The sequence below is a fragment of the Hyperolius riggenbachi genome, chromosome 3, assembly GCF_040937935.1.
Source record: "Hyperolius riggenbachi isolate aHypRig1 chromosome 3, aHypRig1.pri, whole genome shotgun sequence".
Classification (NCBI taxonomy): Eukaryota; Metazoa; Chordata; class Amphibia; order Anura; family Hyperoliidae; genus Hyperolius; species Hyperolius riggenbachi.
Window position 1 is genome coordinate 499,056,959 of NC_090648.1, and position 27,857 is coordinate 499,084,815.

At 45.4% G+C, this 27,857-nt stretch overlaps 2 protein-coding genes across 4 annotated transcripts in view; one reads left to right on the forward strand and one right to left on the reverse strand.

Moving 5' to 3' along the window:
- GEMIN5 (gem nuclear organelle associated protein 5) overlaps positions 1-1,047 on the reverse strand; it is a 115,980-nt gene extending 114,933 nt beyond the window's left edge. For 2 of the 3 annotated variants that reach the window (XM_068278305.1, XM_068278303.1), the window contains exon 1: positions 955-1,047. The gene's annotated coding sequence lies outside the window, so the exon portion shown is untranslated. Of the gene's footprint in view, positions 1-926 lie in introns of all 3 variants that reach the window. The other variant, XM_068278304.1, reaches the window with a different exon arrangement.
- MRPL22 (mitochondrial ribosomal protein L22) lies at positions 1,001-27,857 on the forward strand. The gene is made up of 7 exons (XM_068278306.1): positions 1,001-1,075; positions 7,236-7,269; positions 10,232-10,364; positions 16,739-16,804; positions 21,256-21,333; positions 25,142-25,211; positions 27,493-27,857. Exons 1-7 carry the CDS (start codon positions 1,054-1,056, stop codon positions 27,702-27,704), a joined length of 615 nt encoding a protein of 204 aa, XP_068134407.1. The 5' UTR covers positions 1,001-1,053; the 3' UTR covers positions 27,705-27,857.

Here is a 27,857-nt window from a genome sequence, read left to right on the forward strand (position 1 = left end):
GGTCTCCCGTGTCAGAGGCAGAGCCCTTAACCATTACACTATCCAGCCAAGTACATAGATCAGTGATGTGATAGGTAACAGTATCTGCCTGCTATACCAAGGGGTCCCCTCATACACAATGCACTGTACAGTATGTAGAGACATCAGTGATGCGATAGGTGATAGTATCTGCATGTGTTATCCCCTCATACACTGTATGTAGACACCTCAGTGATGTGATGGGTGATAGTATCTGCCTGTATTATCCCCTCATACACATTACACTATATGTAGAGACATCAGTGATGTGATGGGTAATAGTATCTGCCTGTATTATCCCCTCATACACATTACACTATATGTAGAGACATCAGTGATGTGATGGGTGATAGTATCTGCCTGTGTTATCCCCTCATACACATTACACTGTATGTAGACGCCTCAGTGATGTGATGGGTGATAGTATCTGCCTGTATTATCCCCTCATACACATTACACTATATGTAGAGACATCAGTGATGTGATGGGTGATAGTATCTGCCTGTATTATCCCCTCATACACATTACACTATATGTATACACCTCAGTGATGTGATGGGTGATATCTGCCTGTGTTATCCCCTCATACACATTACACTGTATGTAGACACCTCAGTGATGTGATGGGTGATAGTATCTGCCTGTGTTATCCACTCATACACATTACACTATATGTATACACCTCAGTGATGTGATGTGATGGGTGATAGTATCTGCCTGTATTATCCCCTCATACACATTACACTGTATGTAGACACCTCACTGATGTGATTGTATCTGCCTGTATTATCCCCTCATACATATTATACTGTATGCAGATATACATTATATAAGGATACATTGTATGTAGATACATTGTATCATGTAGTATAATGGAAGGCACACATATGATATACAGATATACACACGTGCAGCAGCCCGGCAGCCTCCTCTCACCTCCTCTGCAGCGGCCTCTCCGCTTCACGGCCTGTCGTAAAGAGCCGGCTTCCCATGTGAGCTGACAGCAGAGAGGCGGCGCCGTAAAGCGAGTCCAAGATGGCGGCGGCCATGAGCGCTGGTGAGTGTGGAGGAGGGCGACAGTGTCACCGGGGAGGGGGGACACGGGGGAGGTGACACTGTGCCTGTGTCTGCACTACAACGCCCAGCATGGATTATGTCTGCGGGGATATATTTATAATAATTCTATATAGAGGTCACGGGTTCAGTCCCCCCACCAATCATTCATGGGGTACAGGAGACCCTCTCCTGCAGTGCATGCCACCCCAGCCCCCCATCCTCTCTGTCACACTGCGGGCTACATCATAGCTCCCAACTGTCCCTCTTTCTTCCTCATTTGTCCCTCTTTCAGGACTTTGTCCCTCTTTCTATGTAAATATATATATTTCTCTACTAAAAAATGTGTTTGACTCTAAACTTTATTCCCATCCTTTAAATTGATATATAACTAATTTTAAAATGTTAATATGAAGAATTATAAAAAAAACATATTTTTCTCATAAAAACAAAACAGAGGACACCAAGAGTCCAATAGTGCAATATTGCCTGGTAAGCTCAATATATAATGTAATGTCAAATGTTCTTATATACTCACAAAGCTGGGTTACCATCAGGTAACCACTTGACAGGCAGGTGGGGAGTATAAGTACCTGACCCCACTCAGGTATAAATGTCGCTTTCTGTAGATAGGAAAATGGGGAAAGAACCCTCCACCAGGGGTGGACTTAAAGTGAACCTAAAGCCACACAAAAAAATGATATGAACTCACCTGGGGCTTCCCTCAGCCCCCTGCAGCCGATCGGTGCCCTCGCAGCTCCGCTCCGATGCCAGGAGGCCGCAATAGCAGCATAGGGGGCGATATACAGGCTGGGAACGCGAACAATCAATCGCGTTCCCATGCCTGTCGGTCGGTGACGGCCAAACCGGAAGTGTTCGCCGGCGGGTGCAGAGGCATCGGAGCGGAGCTGTGAGGGCACCGATCGGCTGCAGGGGGCTGAGGGAAGCCCCAGGTGAGTTAATCTCATTTTTTTTGTGTGGCTTTAGGTTCACTTTAATCGTGCTGTAATATGTACGAACAGAGGCGCCAAGCAGAGTAAAACAATGTTCTAAAAATGATAAAAAGAGGGAAGTCGAGGTGGACTTACCTCCCTCTGGTAGTGGACATATACTCAAATGCAGAGTAAAAAATATACATATCCATAAAATCGCAACGCGTTTCGCGGTCAACAGTCCCGCTTCATCAGGCAGTACAGGAGCATATAAAACTGGTTCAGGTCCATAAAGCGTGTGAGCGCCTCTCCTGTACTGCCTGATGAAGCGGGATTGTTGAACGCGAAACGCGTTGCGATTTTATGGAGCTGTGAATAAATTGTATATTTTTTACTCTGCATTTGAGTATATGTCCACTACCAGAGGGAGGTAAGTCCACTTCGACTTCCCTCTTTTTATCATTTTTAGAACATTGTTTTACTCTGCTTGGCACCTCTGTTCGTACATATTACAGCACATATTTTTCTTATGAAATCTTTATGGTATGCGTAACTAGGGGCGTGGTGGGGTGTGATAAGGGGTGTGGCAGGGGCGTGGCTTAAAGGGAACCTTAACTGGCGAGCAAAAAAAAATTCACTTACCTGGGGGCTTTCCCAAGCCTCCCGCAGCCGTCCGGTGCCCGCGCCGGTCCTTCGGTGCCCTCCGGTCTCCCTCCGCCGCTAAGTTTCGTTTTCGGACGACTGCCAGTCGTCCTCGGGCCACTTCCGCATTCCTCGTCGTAAACTGCAGTAAAGCGCGCCGCATGACGCGTTTGGCGTCATGCACATGACGCGTTCGGCGTCATGCGGACGCGCTTTACTGCAGTTTACGACGAGGAGTGCGGAAGAGGCCCGAGGACGACTGGCAGTCGTCCGAAAACGAAACTTAGCGGCGGAGGGAGACCGGAGGGCACCGAAGGACCGGCGCGGGCACCGGACGGCTGCGGGAGGCTTGGGAAAGCCCCCAGGTAAGTGAATTTTTTTTTGCTCGCCAGTTAAGGTTCCCTTTAAGTGTCCCTCTTTCTCATCTCAAAAAGTTGGGAGGTATGGTTACATATTGTCCTCAGATCCAGCCACTTGGCTTGGTGTCATCCATAGGGCACCACAGCTTCCCAGTGTCCCCAGTAGTGCAGAATATCCCTTCCTATTATCCCAGTAGTGCATCCTATTGACCCCAGTAGTGTATCTCAGCTTCCCATTGGCCCAAGTACTGGGTTCTAGCTTCCTATTACCCCATTAGTTATTCCCAACCTTCCAGTGTTCCCAGTAGTTGGTCCCAGCCTTTCATTGTCTCCAGTAGTGCATCCCAGTGTCCCCAGCAGTGTGTCCCAGCTTCCCAGTGTCTCCAGCAGTGTGCTGCAGCTTCACAGTGTCCCCGGCAGTGTGTCCCAGCTTCTTATTGTCCCCACTCCCCAGTACTGAAGCTGGTGGTTTCGGCATCGGTTTAACACCGCCCGGGAGTTTTGATCTATATGAGGTTTTTTTTATATGTTTGATCTATATGTTGTTTTTTTCCGCCACCAATTAGACTTTCTTTGGGTGGTACGCTTTGCTAAGAATTATTTTTTTCTAAATGCATTATAACAGGAATATTAGGAAAATGTTTTTTTAAAAAAATCATTATTTCTCAGTTTTCGGCCATTATAGCTTTAAAATAATACATGCTACCATAATAAAAACCTATGTATTTTATGTGCCCATTTGTCCCGGTTATTACACCATTTCAATTTTGTCCCTATCACAATGTATGGCGCCAATATTTTATTTGGAAATAAAGGTGTATTTTTTTAGTTTTGCGTCGATCACTATTTACAACAGGGGTAGGGAACCTATGCGTACGTTAAAAAAGGGCGCCGGAAAAAAAGGGCGCAGGGTTTTAAAAGATAATCATGAATAACGTTTAAAAAAAATTGTGTTATATTTCGTTTAAAAATAATGTTTTATAAAGTTATAAATCATTAAATAATGTGTATAAAATCGGCAATTTTAAAAACGTTAATCTTCCCTGTTTAAAAATTGAAATTTATAATAACGTTTTATAAAACATTAATAAGAATTTTACTAAAGCTATACCTAACCCTACTCTCACACAGAACCCTCCCTGTACCTATCCCTAACCCCTAGACCCCCATGTTGGTGCCTAACCCTGAGACCCCCCTGGTGGTGCCTAACCCTAACACCCCCCTGGTGGTGCCTAACCCTAAGACCCCCCTGGTGGTGCCTAAACCTAAGACCCCCCTGGTGGTGCCTAACCCTAAGACCCCCCTGGTGGTGCCTAACCCTAAGACCCCCCTGGTGGTGCCTAACCCTAAGACCCCCCTGTTGGTGCCTAAACCTAAGACCCCCCTGTTGGTGCCTAAACCTAAGACCCCCCTGTTGGTGCCTAAACCTAAGACCCCCCTGTTGATGCCTAAACCTAAGACCCCCCTGTTGGTGCCTAAACCTAAGACCCCCCTGTTGGTGCCTAAACCTAAGACCCCCCTGTTGGTGCCTAAACCTAAGACCCCCCTGGTGGTGCCTAAACCTAAGACCCCCCTGTGATAAGCATTAATAACGTTTTAAAAAAATATGGTGCGGTTTTTCGTTTAAAAATGTAAAAAAAAAAAAAAAATTGTACGGTTTTTCGTTTAAAAGTAATGTTTTGAAAAAATATTGTACTGTTTTTCGTTTAAAAATAATGTTTAAAAAATTATAAATCATTAAATAATGTGTAATCATGAGAAACAGTTATAAAACATTAAAAGTCTCCGGGCGCCGCTTTTAAAACGTTATTTTTCTCCGGCGCCCTTTTTTCCTGTTGGGCGCCGATTAAACGATATTTATTATGGGAGTGAATGGCGGCGCCCTTTTTGTCCACCTGCCTCATGCGCCCAAATTTCCTGCTTCCGGGAACCTATGGCTCGGGAGACGGATGTGGCTCTTTTGATGGCTACATCTGGCTCACAGACAAATCATTAGGGGATGATTCACTAAGGGCCCTTTCACACCAGAGGACTTTTTCAGCGTTTTAACGCCACAGCCGAAGTTGGCGTTTTCTAAGGTAAAATGAAAGTCCATAGACTTTCATTTTACCTTTCACATCTAACTCGGCGTTTTGGAGCGTTGCGTTTCAACGCTCCCAGGAGCTTTTTCAGGGCTGTTTACAGCCGAAGTTGGCTGTTGGCGTTTCAATGATAGTCAATGGAAAACGCCAACTTCAGCGTTTTCAAAGCGTTTTGCAGCTTACTTGTTCACTTATTTTTATAGAAAAAAAAGGATGTTTTCATATGAGCTGTAAAATGCTTTCAAAATGCTTTGAAAACGCTATGTATTGGCGTTAAGCAAAAGGCTGACTTTCAGCCTTTTCTACCGCAGCCTCTAGTGTGAAAGAGCCCTAAACTACACTGTGCAAGCAGCGCAGCTTAGTGTGGCATTGCAAGTAACATTTTCAAAGTAGGCACACTACTGCTGTAGCATGCACTACTAACTTACTCACGCTCCCCCCAAAACTAACAGTTGATCCAATTGCCCCATTCTGGACCCTGTCAGGTCCAGTGATTTTGTAGGACGAGAACCCCGCACTTTGATTGGCTCAATAGGCTGCCTGTCACTTGCCCAGCGGATCAACTGTATACACATCACCATAGCAACAGGGAAGTGAGCCCTCTGCTGCGCATGCGCACTGTCCCAGTTTGAAACATATTGGCCTCAATTCACTAAGTTTTATCAAACGTTTGATAATTTACCTCATGGGTAAAAACTAATTTTGAATTCACTAAGGTGTTATAGATGTATAGAATGTTTTATCGAGAAAACGTTTAATAAATCTATAACACCTTAGTGAATTCAAAATTAGATTTTACCCATGAGGTAAATTATCAAACGTTTGATAAAGTGTTTGATAAAGCTTAGTGAATTGAGGCCAGTGTGTGGCTCTCAATGAAATACATTTTAAAATATGTGGCATTTAAGGCTATCTCAGCCAAAAAGGTTCCTGACCCCTGATTTACAAGCTTCTAATTTAACAAAATGTTCGTAATATACCCTCTTCACCTGCATATTAAAAAAGTTCAGACTCTTAGGTAACTATGTTTTGTTTTTTGTAATTGTAATTTTTTTTGTTTGTTTTTTCCATTAAAAATGTTATTTGGGTAGTTTTTGGTGTGGGAAATAGTTAATTTTAAATGTAATAATGTGCGTTTATTGTATTAAAACTGTATGTAGATGTAGTTTTACTATTTGGCCACAAGATGGCCACAGTGAGATTTATTTATTTATTTATTTATTTTTGGTTCTGCTTCCAGAAAGCAAGAAGAGGACCGGAAACTTTTTTTTTTTTTTTTTTCTTTTCAGAAAGACCGCGGGTTCTGATAAGAGGCTGTTGGTTTTTCTGATGGGGACTTAGATCAATGAATGGGAACCATGTTCCCATTTATTGATCTCCGGGTTACCGGGGCGCGCGCACCGAAGCGTGCAGCAGCAGCCGCCTGGACGTGAAGATCACATCAAGGCGGCATAAATGCTTAAAGGACGACTGTAGTAAGAAGACTATGGAGGCTACTATATTTATTTCCTTTTAAACAATACTAGTTGCCTGGCAGCCCTGCTGACCTCTTTGGCTGCAGTAGTGACTGAACAACACCAGAAACAAGCATGTAGCTAATCTTGTCCGATCTGACAATAATGTCAGAAACACCTGATCTGCTGCATGCTTGTTCAGGGGCTATGGCTAAAAGTATTAGAGGCAGAGGATCAGCAGGGCTGCCGGGCAACTGTTATTGTTTAAAAGGAAATAAATATGGCAGCCTGCATTTCCCTCTTGCTTCAGTTGTCCTTTAAGATTCCTTTTAATAAGGGACTCTTTCACTGAATAAACATCATCTCAATCTAATGCTGGGCATAAACGCCGCGTCCCCACTCGTCCGCGCGTGCACCCGAATCTATCCCTGTTCGTCCCTGCTGGTGCTTCTTATCTTCCGCTCGATTTGCCGCTATTGTCCGCCTGCGGGTATCGAGCACAGAATCGATCCCTGCGGTGCTCGGACTCCTCGGATATTGTCAATCGAGCCATCAGCGGCACGATTGATAAGCTAGCGTCTAACCGTGTATGCCCAGCATAAAAGACATTCACTTTGGCATTTGGAAGAATAGGCTCTTTAGTCGATCTGTTCGATGCTAAAATAACAGAATATTATTTTTTTTGTTTAATTACAGCTGTATGGGGATCTTTATTTCGGATTCACAGAAGGTAAGTTGATTACAGCAAATTATTTTCTCCATGTTTCCTATTAAATTGAACCTGAAGTGAGAGGTATATGGAGGCTGCCATAGTTATTTCCTTTAACCACTTAAAGAGAACCAGAGGTGAAGCACCCTCTTGTATTTTACCTTATAAATCAGTGGGAACATGACCTTAAACACCTAATCTGCTCTTTGTTTCATTGTTCTCTGTTTAATCTGACTGTTATCACCTCTAATAAGAATCCCCGACTGAGCACTCAGTCTAGCTTTGCTATGGAGTGATTATAGCTGAGTCTGTCTTCTCTGGTGTCTTTTCAAGCCCAAGCCTGCCCCCTTGTGGCTCTGCTATAATGACTCAGCTATAATTATTCCCTGCAAAGTAGACTGAATGCTCAGTCCGGGATTCTTATCACAGCTGATAACAGACACTTTTAGCAGTGAGGATGAAACAGAGAGCAGGGTGTTTTCTCTAATGTTCTTACTGATATATATGGTAAAATACACAAGGGTGCTTCGTCTCTGGTTCCCTTTAAAGGGATACTGTAGGGGGGTCGGGGGAAAATGAGTTGAACTTACCCAGGGCTTCTAATGGCCCCCCGCAGACATCCTGTACCCACGGAGCCACTCACCGATGCTCCGGCCCCGCCTCCGGTTCACTTCTGGAATTTCAGACTTTAAAGTCTGAAAACCACTGCGCCTGCGCAGCTGCATCCTCGCTCCCGCTGATGTCACCAGGAGAGTATTGCACAAGCCCAGTATGGTCTTTGGTCTGCGCAGTATGTTCTTGGTGCCATCAGCGGGATGCGAGGACACGGCAATGCAGGCGCAGTGGTTTTCTGACTTTAAAGTCAGAAATTCCAGAAGTGAACTGGAGGCGGGGCCAGAGCATCGGTGAGTGGCTGCGCGGGCACAGGATGTCTGTGGGGGGGCCATTAGAAGCCCCGGGTAACTTCAACTCATTTTCCCCCGACCCCCCTACAGTATCCCTTTAAGGACCAGGACATGTTTCACAGATCTGTGCTGCGTGGGCTCTCCAGCCCGCAGCACAGGTCAGGTTTTAGGCAGGGCGATCAGACTTTCCCCCCACCCCTTTTTTCCCCACTAGGGGGATGTCCTGCTGGGGGGGTCTGATCGCCGCCGCTCTGTGTGGCCGAGCAGGGGGGCTCCTCAAAGCCCCCCTCCACAGTGCTATTCCCCCCTCCCTCTCCTTCCCTCCCTCTCCTGCTCACAGTGGGCGGCACAGGACGGCGATCCATCGTGTACCGCCTCTAATAGGCTTTAGCCTACCAGGCGGCGGCGATCCCCGGCCAATCAGAGGCCAAATCATCGCAGCAGCGCCGTAGGATGTAAACACTGGGGATTTCTTCACCGCGTGTTTACATTTCGCCTGCGAGCCGCGATCGGAGGCTTGCAGGCTGTTCACAGAGACACCCTTCGTGAACTGACATGGAACGGCCGCTCAAACGAGCGGCCGTTCCATGGAAACACCACTTTGACCTGCCGATGCCTATCGGCGTTAGGCGGTCGTTAAGTGGTTAAGCAATACCAGTTGCCCGGCAGTCCACCTAATCCTGTTTCTGGCCTAGTGCACACCAGAGCGGTTCGGCTGCGTTTTGCGATCCGCTTGCGGCTGCGGATACGCTTGGGTAATGTATTTCAATGGGCTGGTGCACACCAGAGCGGGAGGCGTTTTGCTGAAACACATACTCCCGGGCTGCTGCAGATTTTGGATTGCGGATGCGTTTCTGCCTCAATGTTAAGTATAGGAAAACCGCAAACCGCTCTGAAATACGCTAGATCAGAGCGGTTTTCCAGGCGTTTTTGTTACAGAAGCTGTTCAGTAACAGCTTTACTGTAACAATATATGAAATCTACTGCACCAAAACCGCTCCACAAAACCGCAAAACGTTAGCTGAAACGCTACAGAAAAAGAAGAAAAAGCGTTTCAAAATCTGCTAGCATTTTGCGGATCTGCTAGCGGTTTTTGGTGTGCACCGGGCCTCTCTAATACTTTTAACCATAGCCCCTGAACAAGCATGCAAAGCAGATGTTTCTGACTAAAGTGTGACTGGATTAGCTGCATGCTTGTTTCAGGTGTGTGATTCAGACACTACTGCTGCCAGATAGATCAGCAGGACAGCCAGGCAACTGGTGTTGTTTCACAGTAAATAAATATGGCAGCCTCCATATCCCTCTCACTTCAGGTGTCCTTTAAAATATGCCCGAGGCAGAGCTAGGTAAGGTAAGGACATGATTATATTTGTGGTGGATTGACATACCTCTGTGCTTTGCCCAATGTTCTCCTTATCTCCCACCCCTCTTTAATTCCATCTTACATGTAGATTTTAAGGGTAAAGTAAAGGACAACTGCAGTGAGAATGATATGGAGGCTGCCATATTTATTTCCTTTTAAACAATACCAGTTTCCTGGTAGCCCTGCTGATCTATTTGGCTGCAGTAGTGCCTGAATCACACCAGAAACAAGTATGCAGCTAATCTTGTCAGATCTGACAATAATGTCAGAAACACCTGATCTGCTGCATGCTTGTTCAGGGGCTATAGCTAATAGTATTAGAGGCAAAAAAAACAGCATAGCGTGTGAGCAACCAGCGCCACCTCGTGGCAAGCTTTAAAAATAACATGCTTACACCGTTGAGACTGAACAATGATTGTATTATAATAATAATTCTCGGTTCAAAGCCACTTTAGTGACAATTGTTCGCGGGTTGGATTTGAGCCAATCAAATGCACTCCCTGACCATTTGGATCAGCCCCTTCATAAAGCTTGAATAAGTGACACAATTGGATCTGAGCTCCAAAACAAGGATCCTGATTGGCCACTCTGCTACTCCATGCTTGCTCCATTATTTCTTGGGCTGGCTTTGATAATTCTGCCCCAGTTTTTTGAAGTAGGTTTTGTAACACAGGATAATATAATTGTCATGTGACGCCATTGTGTTTCCTCACAGTGTGTACGCCGCCAGCAGCCTCCTTCCCCAATGCTGCATCCACACCTCTGCTGTCCTGGAGAGGCGTATTTGGGAGATGAAGAACAAGATCGTGTATCCGCCACAGCTTCCTGATGAGCCTCGCCGTCCAGCAGTAAGTCCATCATGTGACACATAAAGGACTACTTGCTATGGTCCTTAGGCGCTCCGAACTTACTGTCTACAGTATAAAGACACTGTTTTGTATTTGATCTGAGGAAGCGGACTGTGCTCTGCGAAACGCGTTATCGTTCCTAGTGTCTGATGAATACTAAATCTTTTGTTAGAAATTGGCATTGTCCCTTCTTTTAGAGGTAATCCATTTTTTATTTATTATTTTTAGTCACATAATATAGCTATACCTGTCATCCGCTATCATCTATTTTTGGGGCGCCTTCTCCCTCCCAGTTGTTATGGTCGTTAAAGTGAACCAGAGACGAAGCACCCTCATGTATTTTACTATATATATCAGTGGGAACATTAGAGAAAACGCCTACCCTGCTCTCTGCTTCATCCTTCACTGCTCAGCCTGCTTGTTATCAGCCCTGATAAAATCCCTGACTGAGCATTCAGTCTGGCTTTGCTCAGGGATCATTATAGCTGAGTCTGTCTTCTCCCATGTCTTTTCAAGCGTAAGCCTGCCCCCTTGTGGCTCTGCTATAATGACTTCGCTATAATGATTCCTGAGCAAAGCCAGACTGAATGCTCAGTCAGGGAATTTATCAGGGCTGGTAACAAGCAGGCTGAACAGTGAAGGATGAAACAGAGAGCAGGGTAGGTGTTTTCTCTAATGTTCCCACTGATATATATGGTAAAATACATGAGGGTGCTTCGTCTCTGGTTCACTTTAAAGTGCACCTCTGAGTGACTATTAAAAATGACTCAATCCTCTGAGAACAAATTATGACCGACTGGCAAATTGCATGTGCTGTAAGTATCACTTGAATCCCGTATCAGCTAGGCTCCTGCGCATAGCCCCGCCCCTTGAACATTAGGTCCTCTACCTGTCTTTATCTTCAGCGATGGCGATACAGAAAAATGGACAAGGCCATCTTCTTCCAGGGGGCCGGGGCTGTGTGCTAAACACCGGCCGACACGGGGCTCTAGTGATACTTACAGCATATCTAATTTGCCAGTCAGTTATAAATGAGTCATCAGAGGCCTAGTTCACACTCAGAATCGCAAAACCCAATCGCTTAGAGATTGCCATTTTAACTGCTTGCCGACCGTGTCACGCCAACTGGTGTGACTGCAGCGGCAGCCCCAGGACCGCCTAACGCCAATTGGCGTAAGGTCCTTGGGGCTCGCAGTGCAGGAGATCACGCGCATCTCCTGTTGGTAGACAGAGCGATCGCCACTCTGGAGCCCCCCGCTCAATGACGTGCGCCCTGCTGGGCAGTGTGCACTGACAGGCTCATACGCATAGCACCGCCCCCGCTCAGTGACGTACTCCATGCTGGGAAGAGTGCGCTGACAGTCATATGCATAGCACCGCCCCCCGCTCAGAGACGTACTCCCTGCTGGGCAGAGTGTGCAGATGGGGTCATATGCATAGCCCTACCCCCGCTCAGTGACGTACTCCATGGTGGGCAGAGTGCGCTGACAGGGTCATATGCATAGTCCCACCCCACACTCAAGAGACGTACTCCCTGCTGGGCAGTGTGCACTGACAAGCTCATATGCATAGCACCGCCCCCGTTCAGTGACGTACTCCATGCTGGGCAGAGTGCGCTGATGGTCATATGCATAGCACTGCCCCCCGCTCAGAGACGTACTCCCTGCTGGACAGTGTGCGCTGACAGGGTCATATGTATAGCACCGCCCCCCACTCATTGACGTACTCCATGCTGGTCAGGAAGTATGTCCCTGAGATTCCCGTCGGTCTGTGCATGTGTACCTCAATTATTATCATTTATTTATTAACTGTACCTCATTATTATAGTCCGATGAGTAAAGTGATAATAAATGAGGTACAGTTAGTATAAGGGAGATTGCACAAGCAAGGCCAAGCACTGGTAGTAATTTTATATATTTTTTTTTATAGTATTGTGTTTTAAAAGTTGTAATTTTATGTAAGGGTGCGTCCATGAGATTGCCTAGCAACGGGGAGGGCAGAGTTGCGGGCGTCACAGGGATGGAGTACGGCGGTATATCAGAGGCTTCAGGTCAGCGCGCGACAAGCCCCTGAATGAGTCATTACGTCGAAACGCGTAGGGCGGAGCAAGGGAGCGCACTGACGTCACCAGGAACTACCAGGCAGAATCTGTGTGGACGCATTGCCCTGTGTGCCGTGGCCGTGGCGAGATAAAGTCTGTCATATACTGTCATTGGATGATCTGTTTGTGAAAAGGAATAGATTTCTCACAGGAAAGGGGGTATCAGCTACTGATTGGGATGAAGTTCAATTATTGGTTACGGTTTCTCTTTAAAGAGAACCAGAGACAAAGCACCCTGGTGTATTTTACCTTATAAATCAGTGGGAACATGACGGTAAACACCTAATCTGCTCTTTGTTTCATTGTTCTCTGTTTAATCTGACTGTTATCACCTCTGATAAGAATCCCTGACTGAGCACTCAGTCTAGCTTTGCTACGGAATGATTATAGCTGAGTCTGTCTTCTCTGGTGTCTTTTCAAGCCCAAGCCTGCCCCCTTGTGGCTCTGCTATAATGACTCAGCTATAATCATTCCCGGCAAAGCCAGACTGAATGCTCAGTCGGGGATTCTTATCACAGCTGATAACAGACACTTTTAGCAGTGAGGATGAAACAGAGAGCAGGGTAGGTGTTTTCTCTAATGTTCCCACTGATTTATATGGTAAATACATGAGGGTGCTTCATCTCTGGTTCACTTTAAAAAGCTTAAAAACTCCGAAACCAACGTCCCCGTTATCCCTCAGTTATGCCGGTTAGTTGAGACTTCCGGTTGCCTGAGTTCCGGATAACGGGACTTTGCTGTATATTATATTTTACCAAACTAATAAACGTTAAGTTTTAGCCCGATGGGCCTGTCCAGAGTTGGAACAAGTATTGTGGTGTATTTATATATTCTAACAAATACAGAACTATTAGCAACACATTAGCCACCAGTCCTGTTCTCCCTGTACACAAACAACTGCAGATTGTAAGGGCTAGCAGAAGTACCGCCGCCGCGGTAAGCAACATGGCGGCGGTCTCTGCATCTCAGCCGGCGGCTTCCGCCGCACAGTCAGTTCCCAGCACAGTGCCCGTGTCGCAGGGCAGCAGGGACACCGCGGCCGGCGGCATGGCGGCGGTTCCTGCAACCCAGCCAGCAGTCTTTAACACACATTTACATTCTGACATTGTGCATAGCCTCTCTGACACACAGAGGCTGAGGGTCACGCGCACGTGTGCAAGGCGACAGGACCTTTATGCTAGTAGAAGGGCAGTCAGCTGACCAGCCGGTCAGCTGACTCCAGTCGCTTTTCTGATTGGTTGAGTGACTGGGGTGGAGCTAAGGAGCGCTCCCAGTATATATAGATCCTGCCTGTCAGTTGATCCTTGTCTGCTGTTGCGAATACTATATGTGTTAGCTCTCAGACCTGAGTCAGATCCCACAGTGTGCTAGAACCAGCAGGAGCTGGGGATCCACACTTAGTCAGATCCTTGATAGCTTAAAGTACTAATTGAACTGTATTATTTGTTATGACCTCTTGCTTGCCTGACTACTCTTCTGTCTTCTGATTCTGTGCCGTTGTCTATCTGATCTAGTTGCCGAACTCTGCCTGTGACACTACTCTGATCTTGCCTCTTGCTTCTGTAATGCCTCTGTCCGTGTGTTACCGAATCTGCCTGTCTGACTACTCTACCCTCAGCACTGGGCCTAGCCTAGGCTGAGGGGTTCTTGTTATTCCCGTTCCTCGGGAATACACTTCCGCAGTAAGGTCTGAAACACTACAGCCACACTGTGTTCAGCCTTCCCTTACTGCTGCAATAGCACCTTAGTCACGTCAGTGTTAGAGTGGCTATTGCTCAGCCGAGATTGCGTTCTGTAGCAATCTTCGGCTGCAGTACTGCTTGAATCACCAACTCCCATCCAGGTGATTCACTGTCCTAGCCGGGATCTCCTACTGCCTAGGTGATCCTCGGCTGCAGTACTTTCTGAATCACCTCTCATACTCAGGTGATTCTATCTCATTGCAGACCGTGATCTCCCAGCAGTTGTGATCCTCGGCTGCAGTAGTATCTGAATCATTACTTGTGAACTACATTGTTGCAGTCAGAATCTCCTGCACCTCAGGAGATTCTGATCTATTGCCTGTGCTCTTTGTATTACTGTTGCACCAAACACCCTACACGAATCAAGTACCTTGGTGGCGCTATATCAGCATTATTGGTGATTCTGCAGATCACCATATAATCAGATATAGCATCTGTATTAGTGGTGATAATGCAGATCAACAGTAATCAGAAAAGCTGTTGCTGACACCAATTGTTACACAGATCCACTGAAAACTCTGTCAAAGTTATCAAATTTGCAGATGATACCACCATTGTGGGCCTCATCACCAATAACGATGAGCAGGCATACCGTCATCAGGTTGAAAGAATCTGCAACTGGTGCAAGGAGAACGGGCTGGTCCTCAACACCGCAAAAAACGTCGAGATGATCATCGACTTTAGGAAGCGTGCACCCACACCACCCCCAATCCACATCGACGGCACGGAAGTCGCACGAGTCCCCTGCGCTCGTCTCCTAGGCACAACCATCTCCAACGATCTGAGGTGGAAGGCCAACACCACCTGCACCCAGAGGAAAGCCCAGCAGAGACTATTCTTCCTCCGCCAACTGAGGACGTTCGGCATGGACCAGAAACTTCTGACAAGCTTCTACTCAGCCACCATCGAATACGTCATCTGTTCTTCTATCCTTGCCTGGTACGCTGGCTCCTCTGCCAGCGACAGACACAAGCTACAGAGTCATCAGATCAGCGGAAAGGATCATCGGAAAACCACTTCCCCCACTGGACCTACTCCTCAACACCAGACTGAGCTCCAGAGCCTTGCGGATCGCAAATGATCCTTCGCACCCAGGCTCCCGCTTTTTCTGTCGTCTCCGTTCAGGCCAGAGGTATCGGGTCATCTACACCAGGACCTCAAGGCACAGGAACAGCTTCTTCCCCTCAGCTGTCAAATCACTGAACTCTCTGGACTCACTCCCATCCCCCACCACCAAAAGAAGAGCGGCCTCTCTTTAGGCCGCTTGCTTCACTAGCTGGAATAGCCTTCTAAGCATGCCTGCACTGTAGAACTCTCTTTTGGAAATGGCTGTTATGTAATTACTGTACCGTACCGTATTGGATCTGTTTTGATGTATTGCTATCTCTGGTGTGTGTCATTTACTGTTTCTATGCCCTGCTTATGCCAAGCCCAATTCCGGGCATGACCCAGTCGTACTTGGCAGAAAATAAAATTCTGATTCTGAGATAAGTGCGCTGCCTTTGACCTCAGTCGGCAGAACTCATTGTGTTGTAAATTTGATTTACCTCTCCTGGCAGAAAACTTAGAAACTGAAAGCAGAAGTACTCTATTATTGTCTCACACTGCCCCCTAGTGACAAGTGGCCATAATACACATTACAGCAGTACTAATTAAAAGCAAGGAAATGTAACAAATAAGAAATAAAAATACATGTGCTAAAATAAATTGGCCTGGAGAATGTGGCTTCTAGAAGGTTAAAAGAGAACTTAAACGATCACCATTTTCCAGCACGGGTGGAGCTTAGGATTCTGACTGGAACCGCAAACAGACTTAAAGGGGAACTTCAGCCTAAACAAACATACTGTCATTAAGTTACATTAGTTATGTTAATTAGAATAGATAGGTAATATAATATCTTACCCATCCTGTTTTAAAAGAACAGGCAAATGTTTGTGATTCGTGGGGGCTGCCATCTTTGTCATGGGGGCAGCCATCTTTCTGGTTGAAAGGAGGTGACATGGAGCATGAGACACAGTTCCAACTGTCCTGTGTCCTGATTACCCCTCCCAGCTGCACACGCTAGGCTTTAAATATCAAATTAAAAATGTAAAAAAAAAATTGCACCAAAACAGCAGAACGAGAACAACAACATCAGAAATCCCATCATGCTTTGCACAGCATCAGGGGAAAACTGCCCGGGCAGTTTTCTTCTGTGCAGCTAAAAATGAGGCTTGTATAAGAGAAACAAAGTTCTGATGCTGTGAAACTGTTAAAGAAACACCAAGCCTTTTCAGTGCTGCTGAGTAGATTTTTAGTCTGGAGGTTCACTTTAAGTAAAATGAGTTTCTCGGTCATCAAAGTGAGAAGGCACCATACATACACATCTATTCACTGTCATGTTTATGCGTGTGTATGTATGATAAGCACGGGTGTACTTTTGTCCACCTACAGATCTTTTGTTTGTTTGTTTTGCAGAAAAAAAAATCCAAAACAGCATTTTGTGTGCTATTTAAAAAAAAAACATGACCAATATTTTTTTCTTTTTAAAGGAGATTTTCCACGCTCGGAGAGAGATCAAGTACAGCCCAGACAACATGTGGTATTTGGCCAAACTGGTAAGTTGCATATTTATTTGTTTGTTTCTTGCAGGGGAGCCACAACTATGTCCCTATTCAAGAGGCGATATCGGGTAACATCATTTACCGAAAGTTTGTTAAAGGACCGCTATCACAAAAAAGTAGACCGTTAAAATCTGACAGGTTTTGGAACAGTTCATCTCCTCATGGGGGATTCTCAGGGTTTTCTTTGTTTTAAACAGCATTTCCTGAGCAGCATTTGCAAAGTCTAACCGATAAAATAGAGTGCAAGTGAGTAGGGAGGCTGGCTGGTATGTTACTATTTTGGCAGTTAAACTGCTCTGCTGTGGGCAACCACTGCCATATTATCTGTATTTTGGAAGAACTTCTGACAGATTACGGGTATTTTTGGTGAAATGCTGTCAGATTACATCTATTTTTGAAACACTATGGCAGAGCTCAAACTTCCCTGGCAGACCTTTTACACCACTGCGAAGGTCATGGAGGGGGGACACCTATAGACCTGGCTATACTAGGGACACCTATAGACCTGGCTATCTATTCTGGGGACACATATAGACCTGGCCATTTATTCTGGGGACACCTATAAACCTGGCTACATTGGGGACTCCTATAGACCAGGCTACCTATTCTGGGGACACCTATAGACTTGGCTGCCTAAACTGGGGACACTTATATAGACCTGGCTACCTATTCTGGGGACACATATACACCTGGTTACTTATACTGGGGACACCTCTAGACCTGGCTACCTATACTGGGAACACTTATAGACATGGCTACCTATACTGGGGGCACCTATTTTTGGGTGAACTGCTGCCAGATTACATATATTTTGGGGAACCGCTGTCAGATTGTGTATGTTGGGGGAACCGCTCCTTTATGTATATTTTGGGGGACAACTGCCAGATTACATGTATTTTGGGAACTGCTTCCAGATTATGTGTATGTCTGGGGAACTGCTGCTTCCAGATTACATCTATTTTGGGGGAACCACTGCCATAGTATCTGTATTTTGGAGGAACCTCTGCCAGATTACGTGTATTTTTGGTGACATACTGTCAGATTACATCTGTTTTGGGCGGAAACACTATGGCAGAGTTCAAACTTCCCTGGCAGACCTTTAACACCACTGATAAGGTCATGTACAGGGGTTGGACAAAATAATGGAAACACCTTGAAAATCAACAAAATATATTTTAATATGGTGTAGGTCCACCTTTAACGGCAACTACAGCCTTAATTCTCGGAGGTATTGATTCATACAAATTGTGAATTGTTTCCAAAGGAATTTTAGCCCATTCTTCAGTTAAAACACCCTCCAGTTCTTTTAGAGACGATGGCGGCGGAATTCGACTTGTTACTTGAATCTCTAAAAATGACCATAAATGCTCAATGTTGAGGTCTGGGGATTGTGTTGGACAGATGAGATGCTCCGCTTCATTAGAATGTTCCTCGTGCCATTCTTTAACAATTCTAGCTGTATGGATTGAGGCATTATCATCTTGAAAGATGGCAATCCCCTCCGGAAACAGTTCTTGAACCATAGGATGAGCTTGGTCGCCCAAAATTCCTAAATAGTCTCGGCTGTTAATTCTTCCATGAAGGGAAATCATTGGCCCTGCGGATTTCCAAGAAATAGCACCCCAGATCATCACAGAACCCCCACTATGTTTTACGGTTGGGAGAAGGCAGTCTGGATGAAATGCTTCTTTCGGATGTCTCCAGACGTATACTCGGCCGGAGATCGGAAATAAGGTAAACAATGATTCGTCATAGAAAATTACATTTTTCCACTGCTCGAGGGACCAATTCTGGTGGTTTCTACACCACTCTAAACGCTTTGAAACATTTGTCTTTGAGAGCAGAGGTTTTCATATTGCAGTTCTTCCGTGGAATCCAGATTTGTGCAGCTCTCGACGAACAGTTACGAACAGTTTTTGTGGAAATTGAATTCTGTAGGTGTTCATTCACCTCTGCAGTGATTTAAAGCGGTATTGTCACCATAAAAATCAAATTTCAACAGCAACTGGTCTGAGTGTATTAAGTAATAAAGATGCTAATCCTGCATTCAAAACTTGCAAAACTTTTCTGCTGTTATGGTTTGGAGTTATCGCATACTTTATGAGCACTGGCCCTAGTGCCAAACAGTGCCAAAGAGTTGAATGCTGGGAGTTCTTTTTATCTATAATATATTCCTCCTCTTCCATTTATTTCCCTGCCTAGCTTTCTTATCTGAAACACCTCTGCTCACTTGTGTTTACAAGCAAGGCTGAGGTGACTCAGTGATTGGAGGATAAGACAGTGCAGTTCCTAGTATACACCTCGGTGGGAGTGTCTGAAGACTCTGGGAGGAGGGCAGCTAATGAATACACAATGAGCAAGAAAAGGGAGGGGGGAAAACAAGAGTCAGGGAGGATATGATGTCAGCATTAGCTTGGCAAGATGGCCACTGCCTAGAATAGGATTTTCTGCTTTTCCTTTATAAAATTCACAGGAATCATTACGTGGATAGCACAATACATCTGTTATGCAAGTAGAAGTAGTATTTATCTACTTATATATGTATTTTTTATTTCTAGGTTAGCATGGGTGTCGCTTGTTCTTTAACCTGCTGGGCGGTCTGGACGAGCTCAGCTCGTCCAGTACCGCCGGAGCCTGCCGCTCAGGCCCTGCTGGGCCGATTTGGCTCAAATAAAAAGCAGCACACGCAGCCGGCACTTTGCCAGCCGCGTGTGCTGCCTGATCGCCGCCGCTCTGCGGCGATCCGCCGCGAGCAGCGGCGAAAGAGGGTCCCCCCAGCCGCCTGAGCCCAGCGTAGCCGAAACAAAAAGTTCCGGCCAGCGCTAAGGGCTGGATCAGAGGCGGCTGACGTCAGGACGTCCGGCTGACGTCGATGACGTCACTCGCTCGTCGCTATGGCGACGATGTAAGCAAAACAAGGAAGGCTGCTCATTGCGGCCTTCCTTGTTTATTCTGGGCGCCGGAGGCGATCGGAAGAACGCCTCCGGAGCGCCCTCTAGTGGGCTTTCATGCAGCCAACTTTCAGTTGGCTGCATGAAATAGTTTTTTTTTTATTAAAAAAAAACCCTCCCGCAGCCTCCCTGGCGATCTTAATAGAACGCCAGGCAGGTTAAGGAGCCGTGGTCTTGCGAGCTTTTTTAACATTTCGATTTAGAGACAGACAGTCTCTCTCAGACAACTTCGACTTTCGGCCACAACTGTACTTTGCTGAGGACGTTTTTCCTACTCTTTCAAAGGCAGTTATTACTTTGAGACAGTACCTCTTGAAAGTCCAAGCATTCGGGCAATTTCTGTTACAGTAGCGTCTGCCATACGAGCAATTATTTTAATTAAACATATCAAATAAGAAAAATAATAAACAAAAAAAAATAACATATGTCAAGTTTTGATTGCTTAAAACATGTTCAAGGATTATGATGCCAAAATGTTAGGTGTTTCCATTATTTATTATAATTGTTATCTTTGCAAACGAGGGCTTGTAATTAGTAATGGACGCAAAACTGAAAAACAAATTACACCTTCATTTCTAAATAAAATACATTGTACTAGGGACATATTTTAAATGTTGTAACAACCGAAACAAATAGGAAAATAAAAATGTGCGGCTTTTATCCACAGTAGCACGTTCTGTTTTAAAACAATAATGGCTGAAAACTGAGAAATGATTTTTTTTCCTCCTTTTTTTTTTTTTTCTCTTATTATTCCTGTTAGTTGCATTTAGAATGAAATAATTCTTAGCAAAATGTACCACCCAAAGAAAGCCTAATTGGTGGCGGAAAAAACAAGATATAGATCGTTTTGTTTTGATAAGTAGTGATAAAGTTATTGGCGAATGAAAGGGAGGAGCACTGAAATCAAATGTGAAAATTGCTCTCGTCCGTAAGGGGAAAAAACTCTCAGTAGTTAACTAGATAACGTAGGCTATGATTTTCTTATTCATTAGATTTGGGGGGAGGGAAGGCAGTGGTTGCCTGGCCTGGGGCGCCAAAATGGGCAGAAACATCCTTGACTGGGCTAGTGAGTAATTCCTGCAGATATCAGACCACTTGGAATCCTCGTTTATGTCTTTCCCCTACCCAGGATCCCTGTGCAAATGAGCCCAGCTCAGGCACGCCGGCTGTTTGATTAATTCCGTTAAGTAACATTTTGTAAATTGAATCCTCGCCGCTTCCCTCTGATTAATTCCCCAAATCCAGGATTCTGACTGGAACCGCAAACAGACTTCAGTAAAATGAGTTTCTCGGTCATCAAAGTGAGAAGGCGCCAAGTAATGAATTCATCTAGATGGTGGTTGGAGATATGTAAATGATCTCACATACTCACGGAGTGTCTCTTTTTTTTTTATCTAGCGAGAGGCACAGCCCCGCGGGGCATGGGAAATAGAATAATAAAATACGCAGCAGTCACATGATGCTGTGACATTAACCCTTTCCTTCCTCTTATAGATCAGGGGGATGTCATTCGACCAGGCCATGGCCCAGCTGGAGTTCAACGACAAAAAAGGAGCGAAGATCATGAAAGAGGTGAGATGTTGGCGGCGACGCGTGGACATGATACAGATATTTATATAGCGCTGTTATATATGGGCAGCATGGTGGGGTAGTCATTAGTGCTCTCACCTTGCAGTGCTGGGTCACCGGTTTGAGCCGGGGCAGTATCTCCATTAAGTTTGTATGTTTTCCCTGGGTCTGTGTGGGTTTCCTCCGGGCACTCTGGTTTCCTCCCACATCCCAAAAATGTACAGCTAAGTTCATTGGCTTCCCCCTAAAATTGTCCCTAGACTACGATACATACACTCTACGATACATACATAGAGGGGCGTACCTAGAAATCCCCGGGCCCCCCTGCAAAAAAAAAAATCTGTGCCCCCCCCCCCCCCCCCCACCTCCCTAGGGCCCGCTCAGGGACTTTTGTGGGGCAGGAGGGGTCGCAGCATAAGAGGAGAGCGTGGCCGCAGATCGGTGGGGAGGGGGGACATCCCCCCCCTTCCTTCACCTCGGGCTCTCCTTTCAGCGCGCCCCCTCCTGCAATCATTGGTGGCAGCGGCAGGCTGAACACATTACCTCCTTCTCGCCGGAGGTCTTCCGATCACTAAGTGCTTCATGCAACTTCCAGGAAGTTGCTTTTAGAGATCGGAAGACCTCCGGCAAGAAGGAGGTAATGTGTTCAACCTGCCGCTGCTGCCACCAATGATTGCAGGAGGGGGAGCGATGAGAGGAAAGCCTGAGGTGAGGGAGGGGGGGGGGAATGTCCCCCTCCCCACTGATCTGCGGCCACGCTCTCCTCTTATGCTGCGACCCCTCCTGCTCCACAAAAGTCCCCGAGCGGGCCCTAGGGGGCCCCGGGCCCCCCCGCGGCAGCAGGGGTCGCATCCCCTATTGTTACCCCAGTGCATACATAGACATATGACTATGGTAGGGACTAGATTGTGAGCCCCTCCCTCTGAGGGACAGTTAAGTGACAAGCAATATATACCCTGTACAGCGCTGCGTAGTATGTAGGCGCTATATAAATACTAAATAATCTATTCTGTGGCGCTGTAAGAGTATTGGTTGTACAGGGAAATTGAAAGATTTTTTTTATTAACCTCCTTGCCGGTTATCCCGAGCTCAGCTCGGGGTAACCTGCGCAGGAGCATTTCTCAGGCCCCGCTGGGCCAATTTTCAAATTTTTTTTTTATTGCACGCAGCTAGCCCTTTGCTAGCTGCGTGCATATTTCGAACGTCGCCGCTGATTCGCCGATACCCGCCGTGCCGCCCCCCCCCCCCCTCCAGACCCCTTGCGCAGCCTGGCCAATCAGTGCCAGGCAGCGCTGAGGGGTGGATCGGGATTCCCTCTGACGTCGGTGACGTCATCCCACCCCGTTGCCATGGCGTCGGGGGAAGCCCAGCAGGAAATCCCGTTCTGAACGGGATTTCCTGCTTTCAGAGAGCGCCGGCGGCGATCGGGTTAGGTAGGGGGATGCCGCTTGTCAGCGGCTATCATGTAGCGAGGGCTCGCTACATGATTTAAAAACAAAAAGTTTTAAAAAAAGTGCTGCGCCGCCCCCTTGCCGACACAATTGGGGGGTAATATTCGTTTGAGAAATCTGATCGAATTTCCTGTTTTGTTTTGGGGTTTTTTTTGGTTTGTTGTATGGAAAAAAAATTGGGAGCGGTGGATTTTTCTGATCATATTTTTTTAATAAAAATGTAATGGAGTAGGTTTTTTCATAATCGGGTGAAAAGTGAACACGTGTGTGTGTGTGTGTGTGTGTGTGTGTGTGTGTGTGTGTGTGTGTGTGTGTGTGTGTGTGTGTGTGTGTGTGTGTGTGTGTGTGTGTGTGTGTGTGTGTGTGTGTGTGTGTGTGTGTGTGTGTGTGTGTGTGTGTGTGTGAGACACATTGATCAGTTTTTTTTTAAATGTTACAATCACAAAAATTGTCTTGAATTGAAAAGAAATTCTTGTGACTTGTGAGCTAAATATGGATATACCAGGTCAAACATATCAATGACTAGCCTGTGTTTCTTTTCTCTTTTTTTTTTTCTTTACTGTCTGAAAGGGTTAACCTTCAGACATGCAAGTGACAGTGACAGCTTCTCTCTTGTGAACCCTTGTTGGATTGTATGAAACTTTTCCTGGCAGAGAACAACTTCTGTGAGCAGGGATAAATAAATAAATAAAAAAGTCAATATTTCATATATTTTAACTTGAGAGACTGCCGTTGAGAAGAGACAATATGCCGTTGAGAAGAGACAATAAAATATTGAGGCCTGGAACCCACTAGCTGTACGTTACTAACAGGGCTGTGGAGTCGGTACAAAAATGACCCAACTCCGAATCCTCAGTTTATGAAACCACCGACTCCAGGTACTCAAAATGGCTTCGACTCCTCGACTCTGACTCCTTAGTCTAATACTTACCAGGGCTGTGGATTTGGTACAAAAATCATCCGACTCCGAATTCGGGTACCCAAAATTGCTCCGACTCCACAGCCCTGGTTACTAAGCCATTTCTAAGCGCTTGTGATTTGAAAAACTCTTGCTAATGTAATGCTATGGGTGTGATCCCACTTGAGCGATGTGATTTTATAAAAATCCCCTCTAGCATTACATTAGCAAGAGTTTTTTCAATCGCTAGCACTTAGAAAAGGCTTCTAGTGGGTTTGAGCCCTAAATCTACTTTGTAAATGTTCAGGCATAAAATAAAACCATGGGATATCTAAAAAAAACAAAAACAAAGACTGCAAATAATCCAAAATGTTGTTGTACAGGTAATATAATATATTTCATGTATGTCATCCCCACTTTTTCAGACTGTAAGGTGGAAGGCACAGTCTGAATCTCTGTGAGAAGAATGCAGCCTGCAGCACATACAGTGTGTTGTGTAGGAAGAGGTCGGTGTCTGAGTGCCTGACCAAGTATTTATTTCACCGCAGCCAGTGAAGGGGCTTAGAGACAGATGGTCTGATGGTCACTAAAAGTTTCATGAAAATTGTATGCAGCAACTGAGCCAATCAAATTCACTTCCTGCTGACTGTGACTGCCCTAATTCCAAACTGCCTACGATTTGCATTGTGAGCATCTGATTGGACATCCCTAGTCTCAATGTGAGGAAATATCTATAACCAGGTGCAGTAAGATTAGTCTGCCACTAGATGGAGCTGCTATCATAATGAACATTTGCTGACTTCATTAGAGGAGACTTGAATGTTCTATATCAGCCTTTCTCAACCCTTTTACCCTGGAGGAACGCTGCAAATTTTTTTTGGGATCTTCCTCCAGCCCCATCCGCTCCTATCGCTCCTACGCCGCCGTCCTCTGCTGTCTGCAGCTTTAGGAACTGGGTCCTGTCACTTCCGTCAGTCGGAGCCAGTCTAACGTACGAGAAGTACTGTTTGCGCATCTCTCTAGCAGCTGCTGGAGAGAAAGGTAGAGGGCGCACTTCTCCAGCATAGACTGGCCCTGACTGACAGACGTGACGGGACCCGCTTCCCGAAGCTGCAGACAGCGGCGGACGGCGGCGTGGGAGCGATCGGAGCGGATGGGGCTGGAGGAAGCCCCAGGTATGTATAAATCTTTTTATGTTGTTCAGCTCCGAGTCCCTTTAAGATTCTAATTTATTTAGGAACTCAAAACCTCAGTACAGCGACCTCTAGAAATTCCACTCTGGAAAAAGGAAGCATGTGACTAAGACTTGGTGTCACGAGTTTAAATTCCACTTTAAAGTGCACCTGTCTACTTTGGAATGGTCTTAGGAAAACTAATATGTGGGTTTCTTTACTTTTATGTCTTGATACTGTATAATTAATCTCCCCTCCTTTTTATTTTATTCTTTTATTAAACTGTTTAGGTCTTGCTAGAGGCCCAGGACATGGCTGTCAGGAACCAGCATGTGGAGTACAAGTCTAACCTGTATGTAGGTGAGTCCTCTGATGGGGGTAGCACCCTAGTTCTATCCCTGTATCTCTGTTTCCTTTTTGTGGTGCTGAATACATTTTTGCCCTCTTAACCCTATAGCAGCCAATTTATTTAGAGGCTTGCAAGTGCTCCAGGTCACTTTATTTTAGCATTTTATTTCTTATTTGTTACATTTCCTTTGCTTCTAATTAGTACTGGTCTGTGTATTTATGGCTACTTGTCACTAGGGGGCAGTGTGAGACAATAACCGAGGACTTCTGCTTTCAGTTTCTATATTTTCTGCTAGTAGAGAGAGATCAAAGCATTCCAAGAATTTACAGCACAAGTAGTTATGCCGACTGCAGTCAAAAGCAGAGCACTTGTCTCAAATGAGATAACTCATTCCAGCCTAATAGGAGCTAAAGATTACAACAGCAATAAATAAAAAATAGCAATAAAATTGAGTGATAGCACAATGAGCAGTTCCAAGCGTCCTTGTTAACTACACAGTAGATTTTCATCAACCAATATTATCATTTCCCACCACCCCCAAGTTAAATACTACTCCGCACTGCCTAAACAACCAGCTGCAGCAGAACATCTCCTACTTGTATTTCCCCATATACCCTGCACTCTACAGGACAGAATGGGTGCTCTGCATGCAACGGTAATTCTCACCCGAAGCGATCATGAAAGGTCATGCTGGGGGACATTTATCCGACATGTATGTACCCTTATAATAATATTAGTGTGCAAATTAAAAAAAAAATGAATTGAGGTTTTATATGGAGACTGCCATATTTATTTCCTCCTAAATAATGCCAGTTGCCTGGCTGTCCTGATCTATGTGGCTGCAGTAGTGTCTGAATCGCACCAGAAACAAGCAGGCAACTAATCTTGTCAGCTCTGACAATAATGTCAGAAGCACCTGATCTGCTGCATGCTTGTTCAGGGTCTATGGCTAATAGTATTAGAGGCAGAGGATCGGCAGGACAGCCAGGCAACTGGTATTGCTTAAAAGGAAATGAATATGGCAGCCTTCATATCCCTCTCACTTCAGTCATCCTTTAAAGCTATCGCCACTCAGTGTTAGACTGTTTATTTTTAAGAAGAGTAGATAATAAAGTGGACCTGAACTCAGAACTCCTATTTGCTCTAAAAAATACACAACCTTTAAAGAGGAACTCTAGTGAAAATAATGTAATAAAAAAGTGCTTCCTTTTTACAATAATCATGTATAAATGATTTAGTCAGTGTTTGCCCATTGTAAAATCTTTTAAATCCCTGATTTACATTCTGACATTAATCACATGGTGACATTTTTACTGCTGGCAGGTGATGTAGCTGCTGCATGTTTTTTTGGCAGTTGGAAACAGCTGTAAACAGCTATTTCCCACAATGCAACAAGGTTCACAGACGGGAAACTGCCAGGAGTACCACGGGCCTCAGAGCTTCTTGTGGGAGGGGTTTCACCCCAATATCAGTGATACAGCGCCCCCTGATGGTCTGTTTGTGAAAAGGAATAGTTTTCTCATGTAAAAGGGGGTATCAGCTACTGATTGGAATAAAGTTCAATTCTTGGTCGGAGTTTCTCTTTAAACAAAAAAAAAAAACATTTCTTTGTTACAGCTGATACAAATCGTAAAATTAATTTGTACAGTTTCTACTCCCTGATTCATGGAAGCAGACATATTGTTTACAGCCTGTGCTTTCAAATGGGCTTATCTGCCATAGGCAGTCATGTGACATGGGGAGGATCAAATTACAACTAGTGATTAGACACAAATGAGGGGGAGTTACACAGGCTAAACTCTCTAAACACATACACTGTGCATTTCTGTTATGTTTTCCTTCTGTACTGTGCAAGAGTTCAGCTCCACTTTAAAGAGGAACTGCAGTGAATATAATGTAATGAATAAAATTGCTTATTTTATTTATTTTTTACAATATTCATTTATAGATGATTTAGTCAGTGTTTGCCCATTGTAAAATATTCCCTCTTCCTGATTTACCTTCTGGAATGTATCACAGGGGGCTACATCTCTAGTCCTGACAGGTGCAGCTCTGGAGAATGTTTGTTTACTGAGAGTTCTAAAGCCAGAACAAAACCATAGCTGGTCTCCCAGAACCCTCTAGGATTTGTGACATCATTGGATGGGTGGGGCTACATACCAATATAGAGATAGAGGAAATGTTTCTGAAGCTGAAACCAGGACATTTACCATAAAAGTGGGTCTTTTGTATAATTTGATACATTCTGCTACGTCACTACAAACTTTTAACAAACCTCTGTCTCTCCTCCAGCGGAGTCCTTCTCGGGGAAAGGGACGTATCTGAAGAGGATCCGGTACCACGGGCGAGGCAGGTTCGGCATCATGGACAAGGTCCGCTGCCATTACTTTGTCAAGCTGGTGGAGGGTCCGCCCCCTCCTCCAGAACAACCAATCACAGGCTTCCAGCAGGCAAAGGACTATGTGCAGCAGCTGAAAAACCGCACCATTATCCACACGCTGTGACGTGGCCCAATACACAAGAGACATTCCACGGGGCGGGGCCATCATTCTACCCTGCGTCTGTCCACGGGAGGAGGAGGCGGGGTCTGTCCCGTCCACTCATGAAGCTCCATTCAATCTTTTTGTTCTATTAAAGGATTTTCAGTTTTTTTTGAA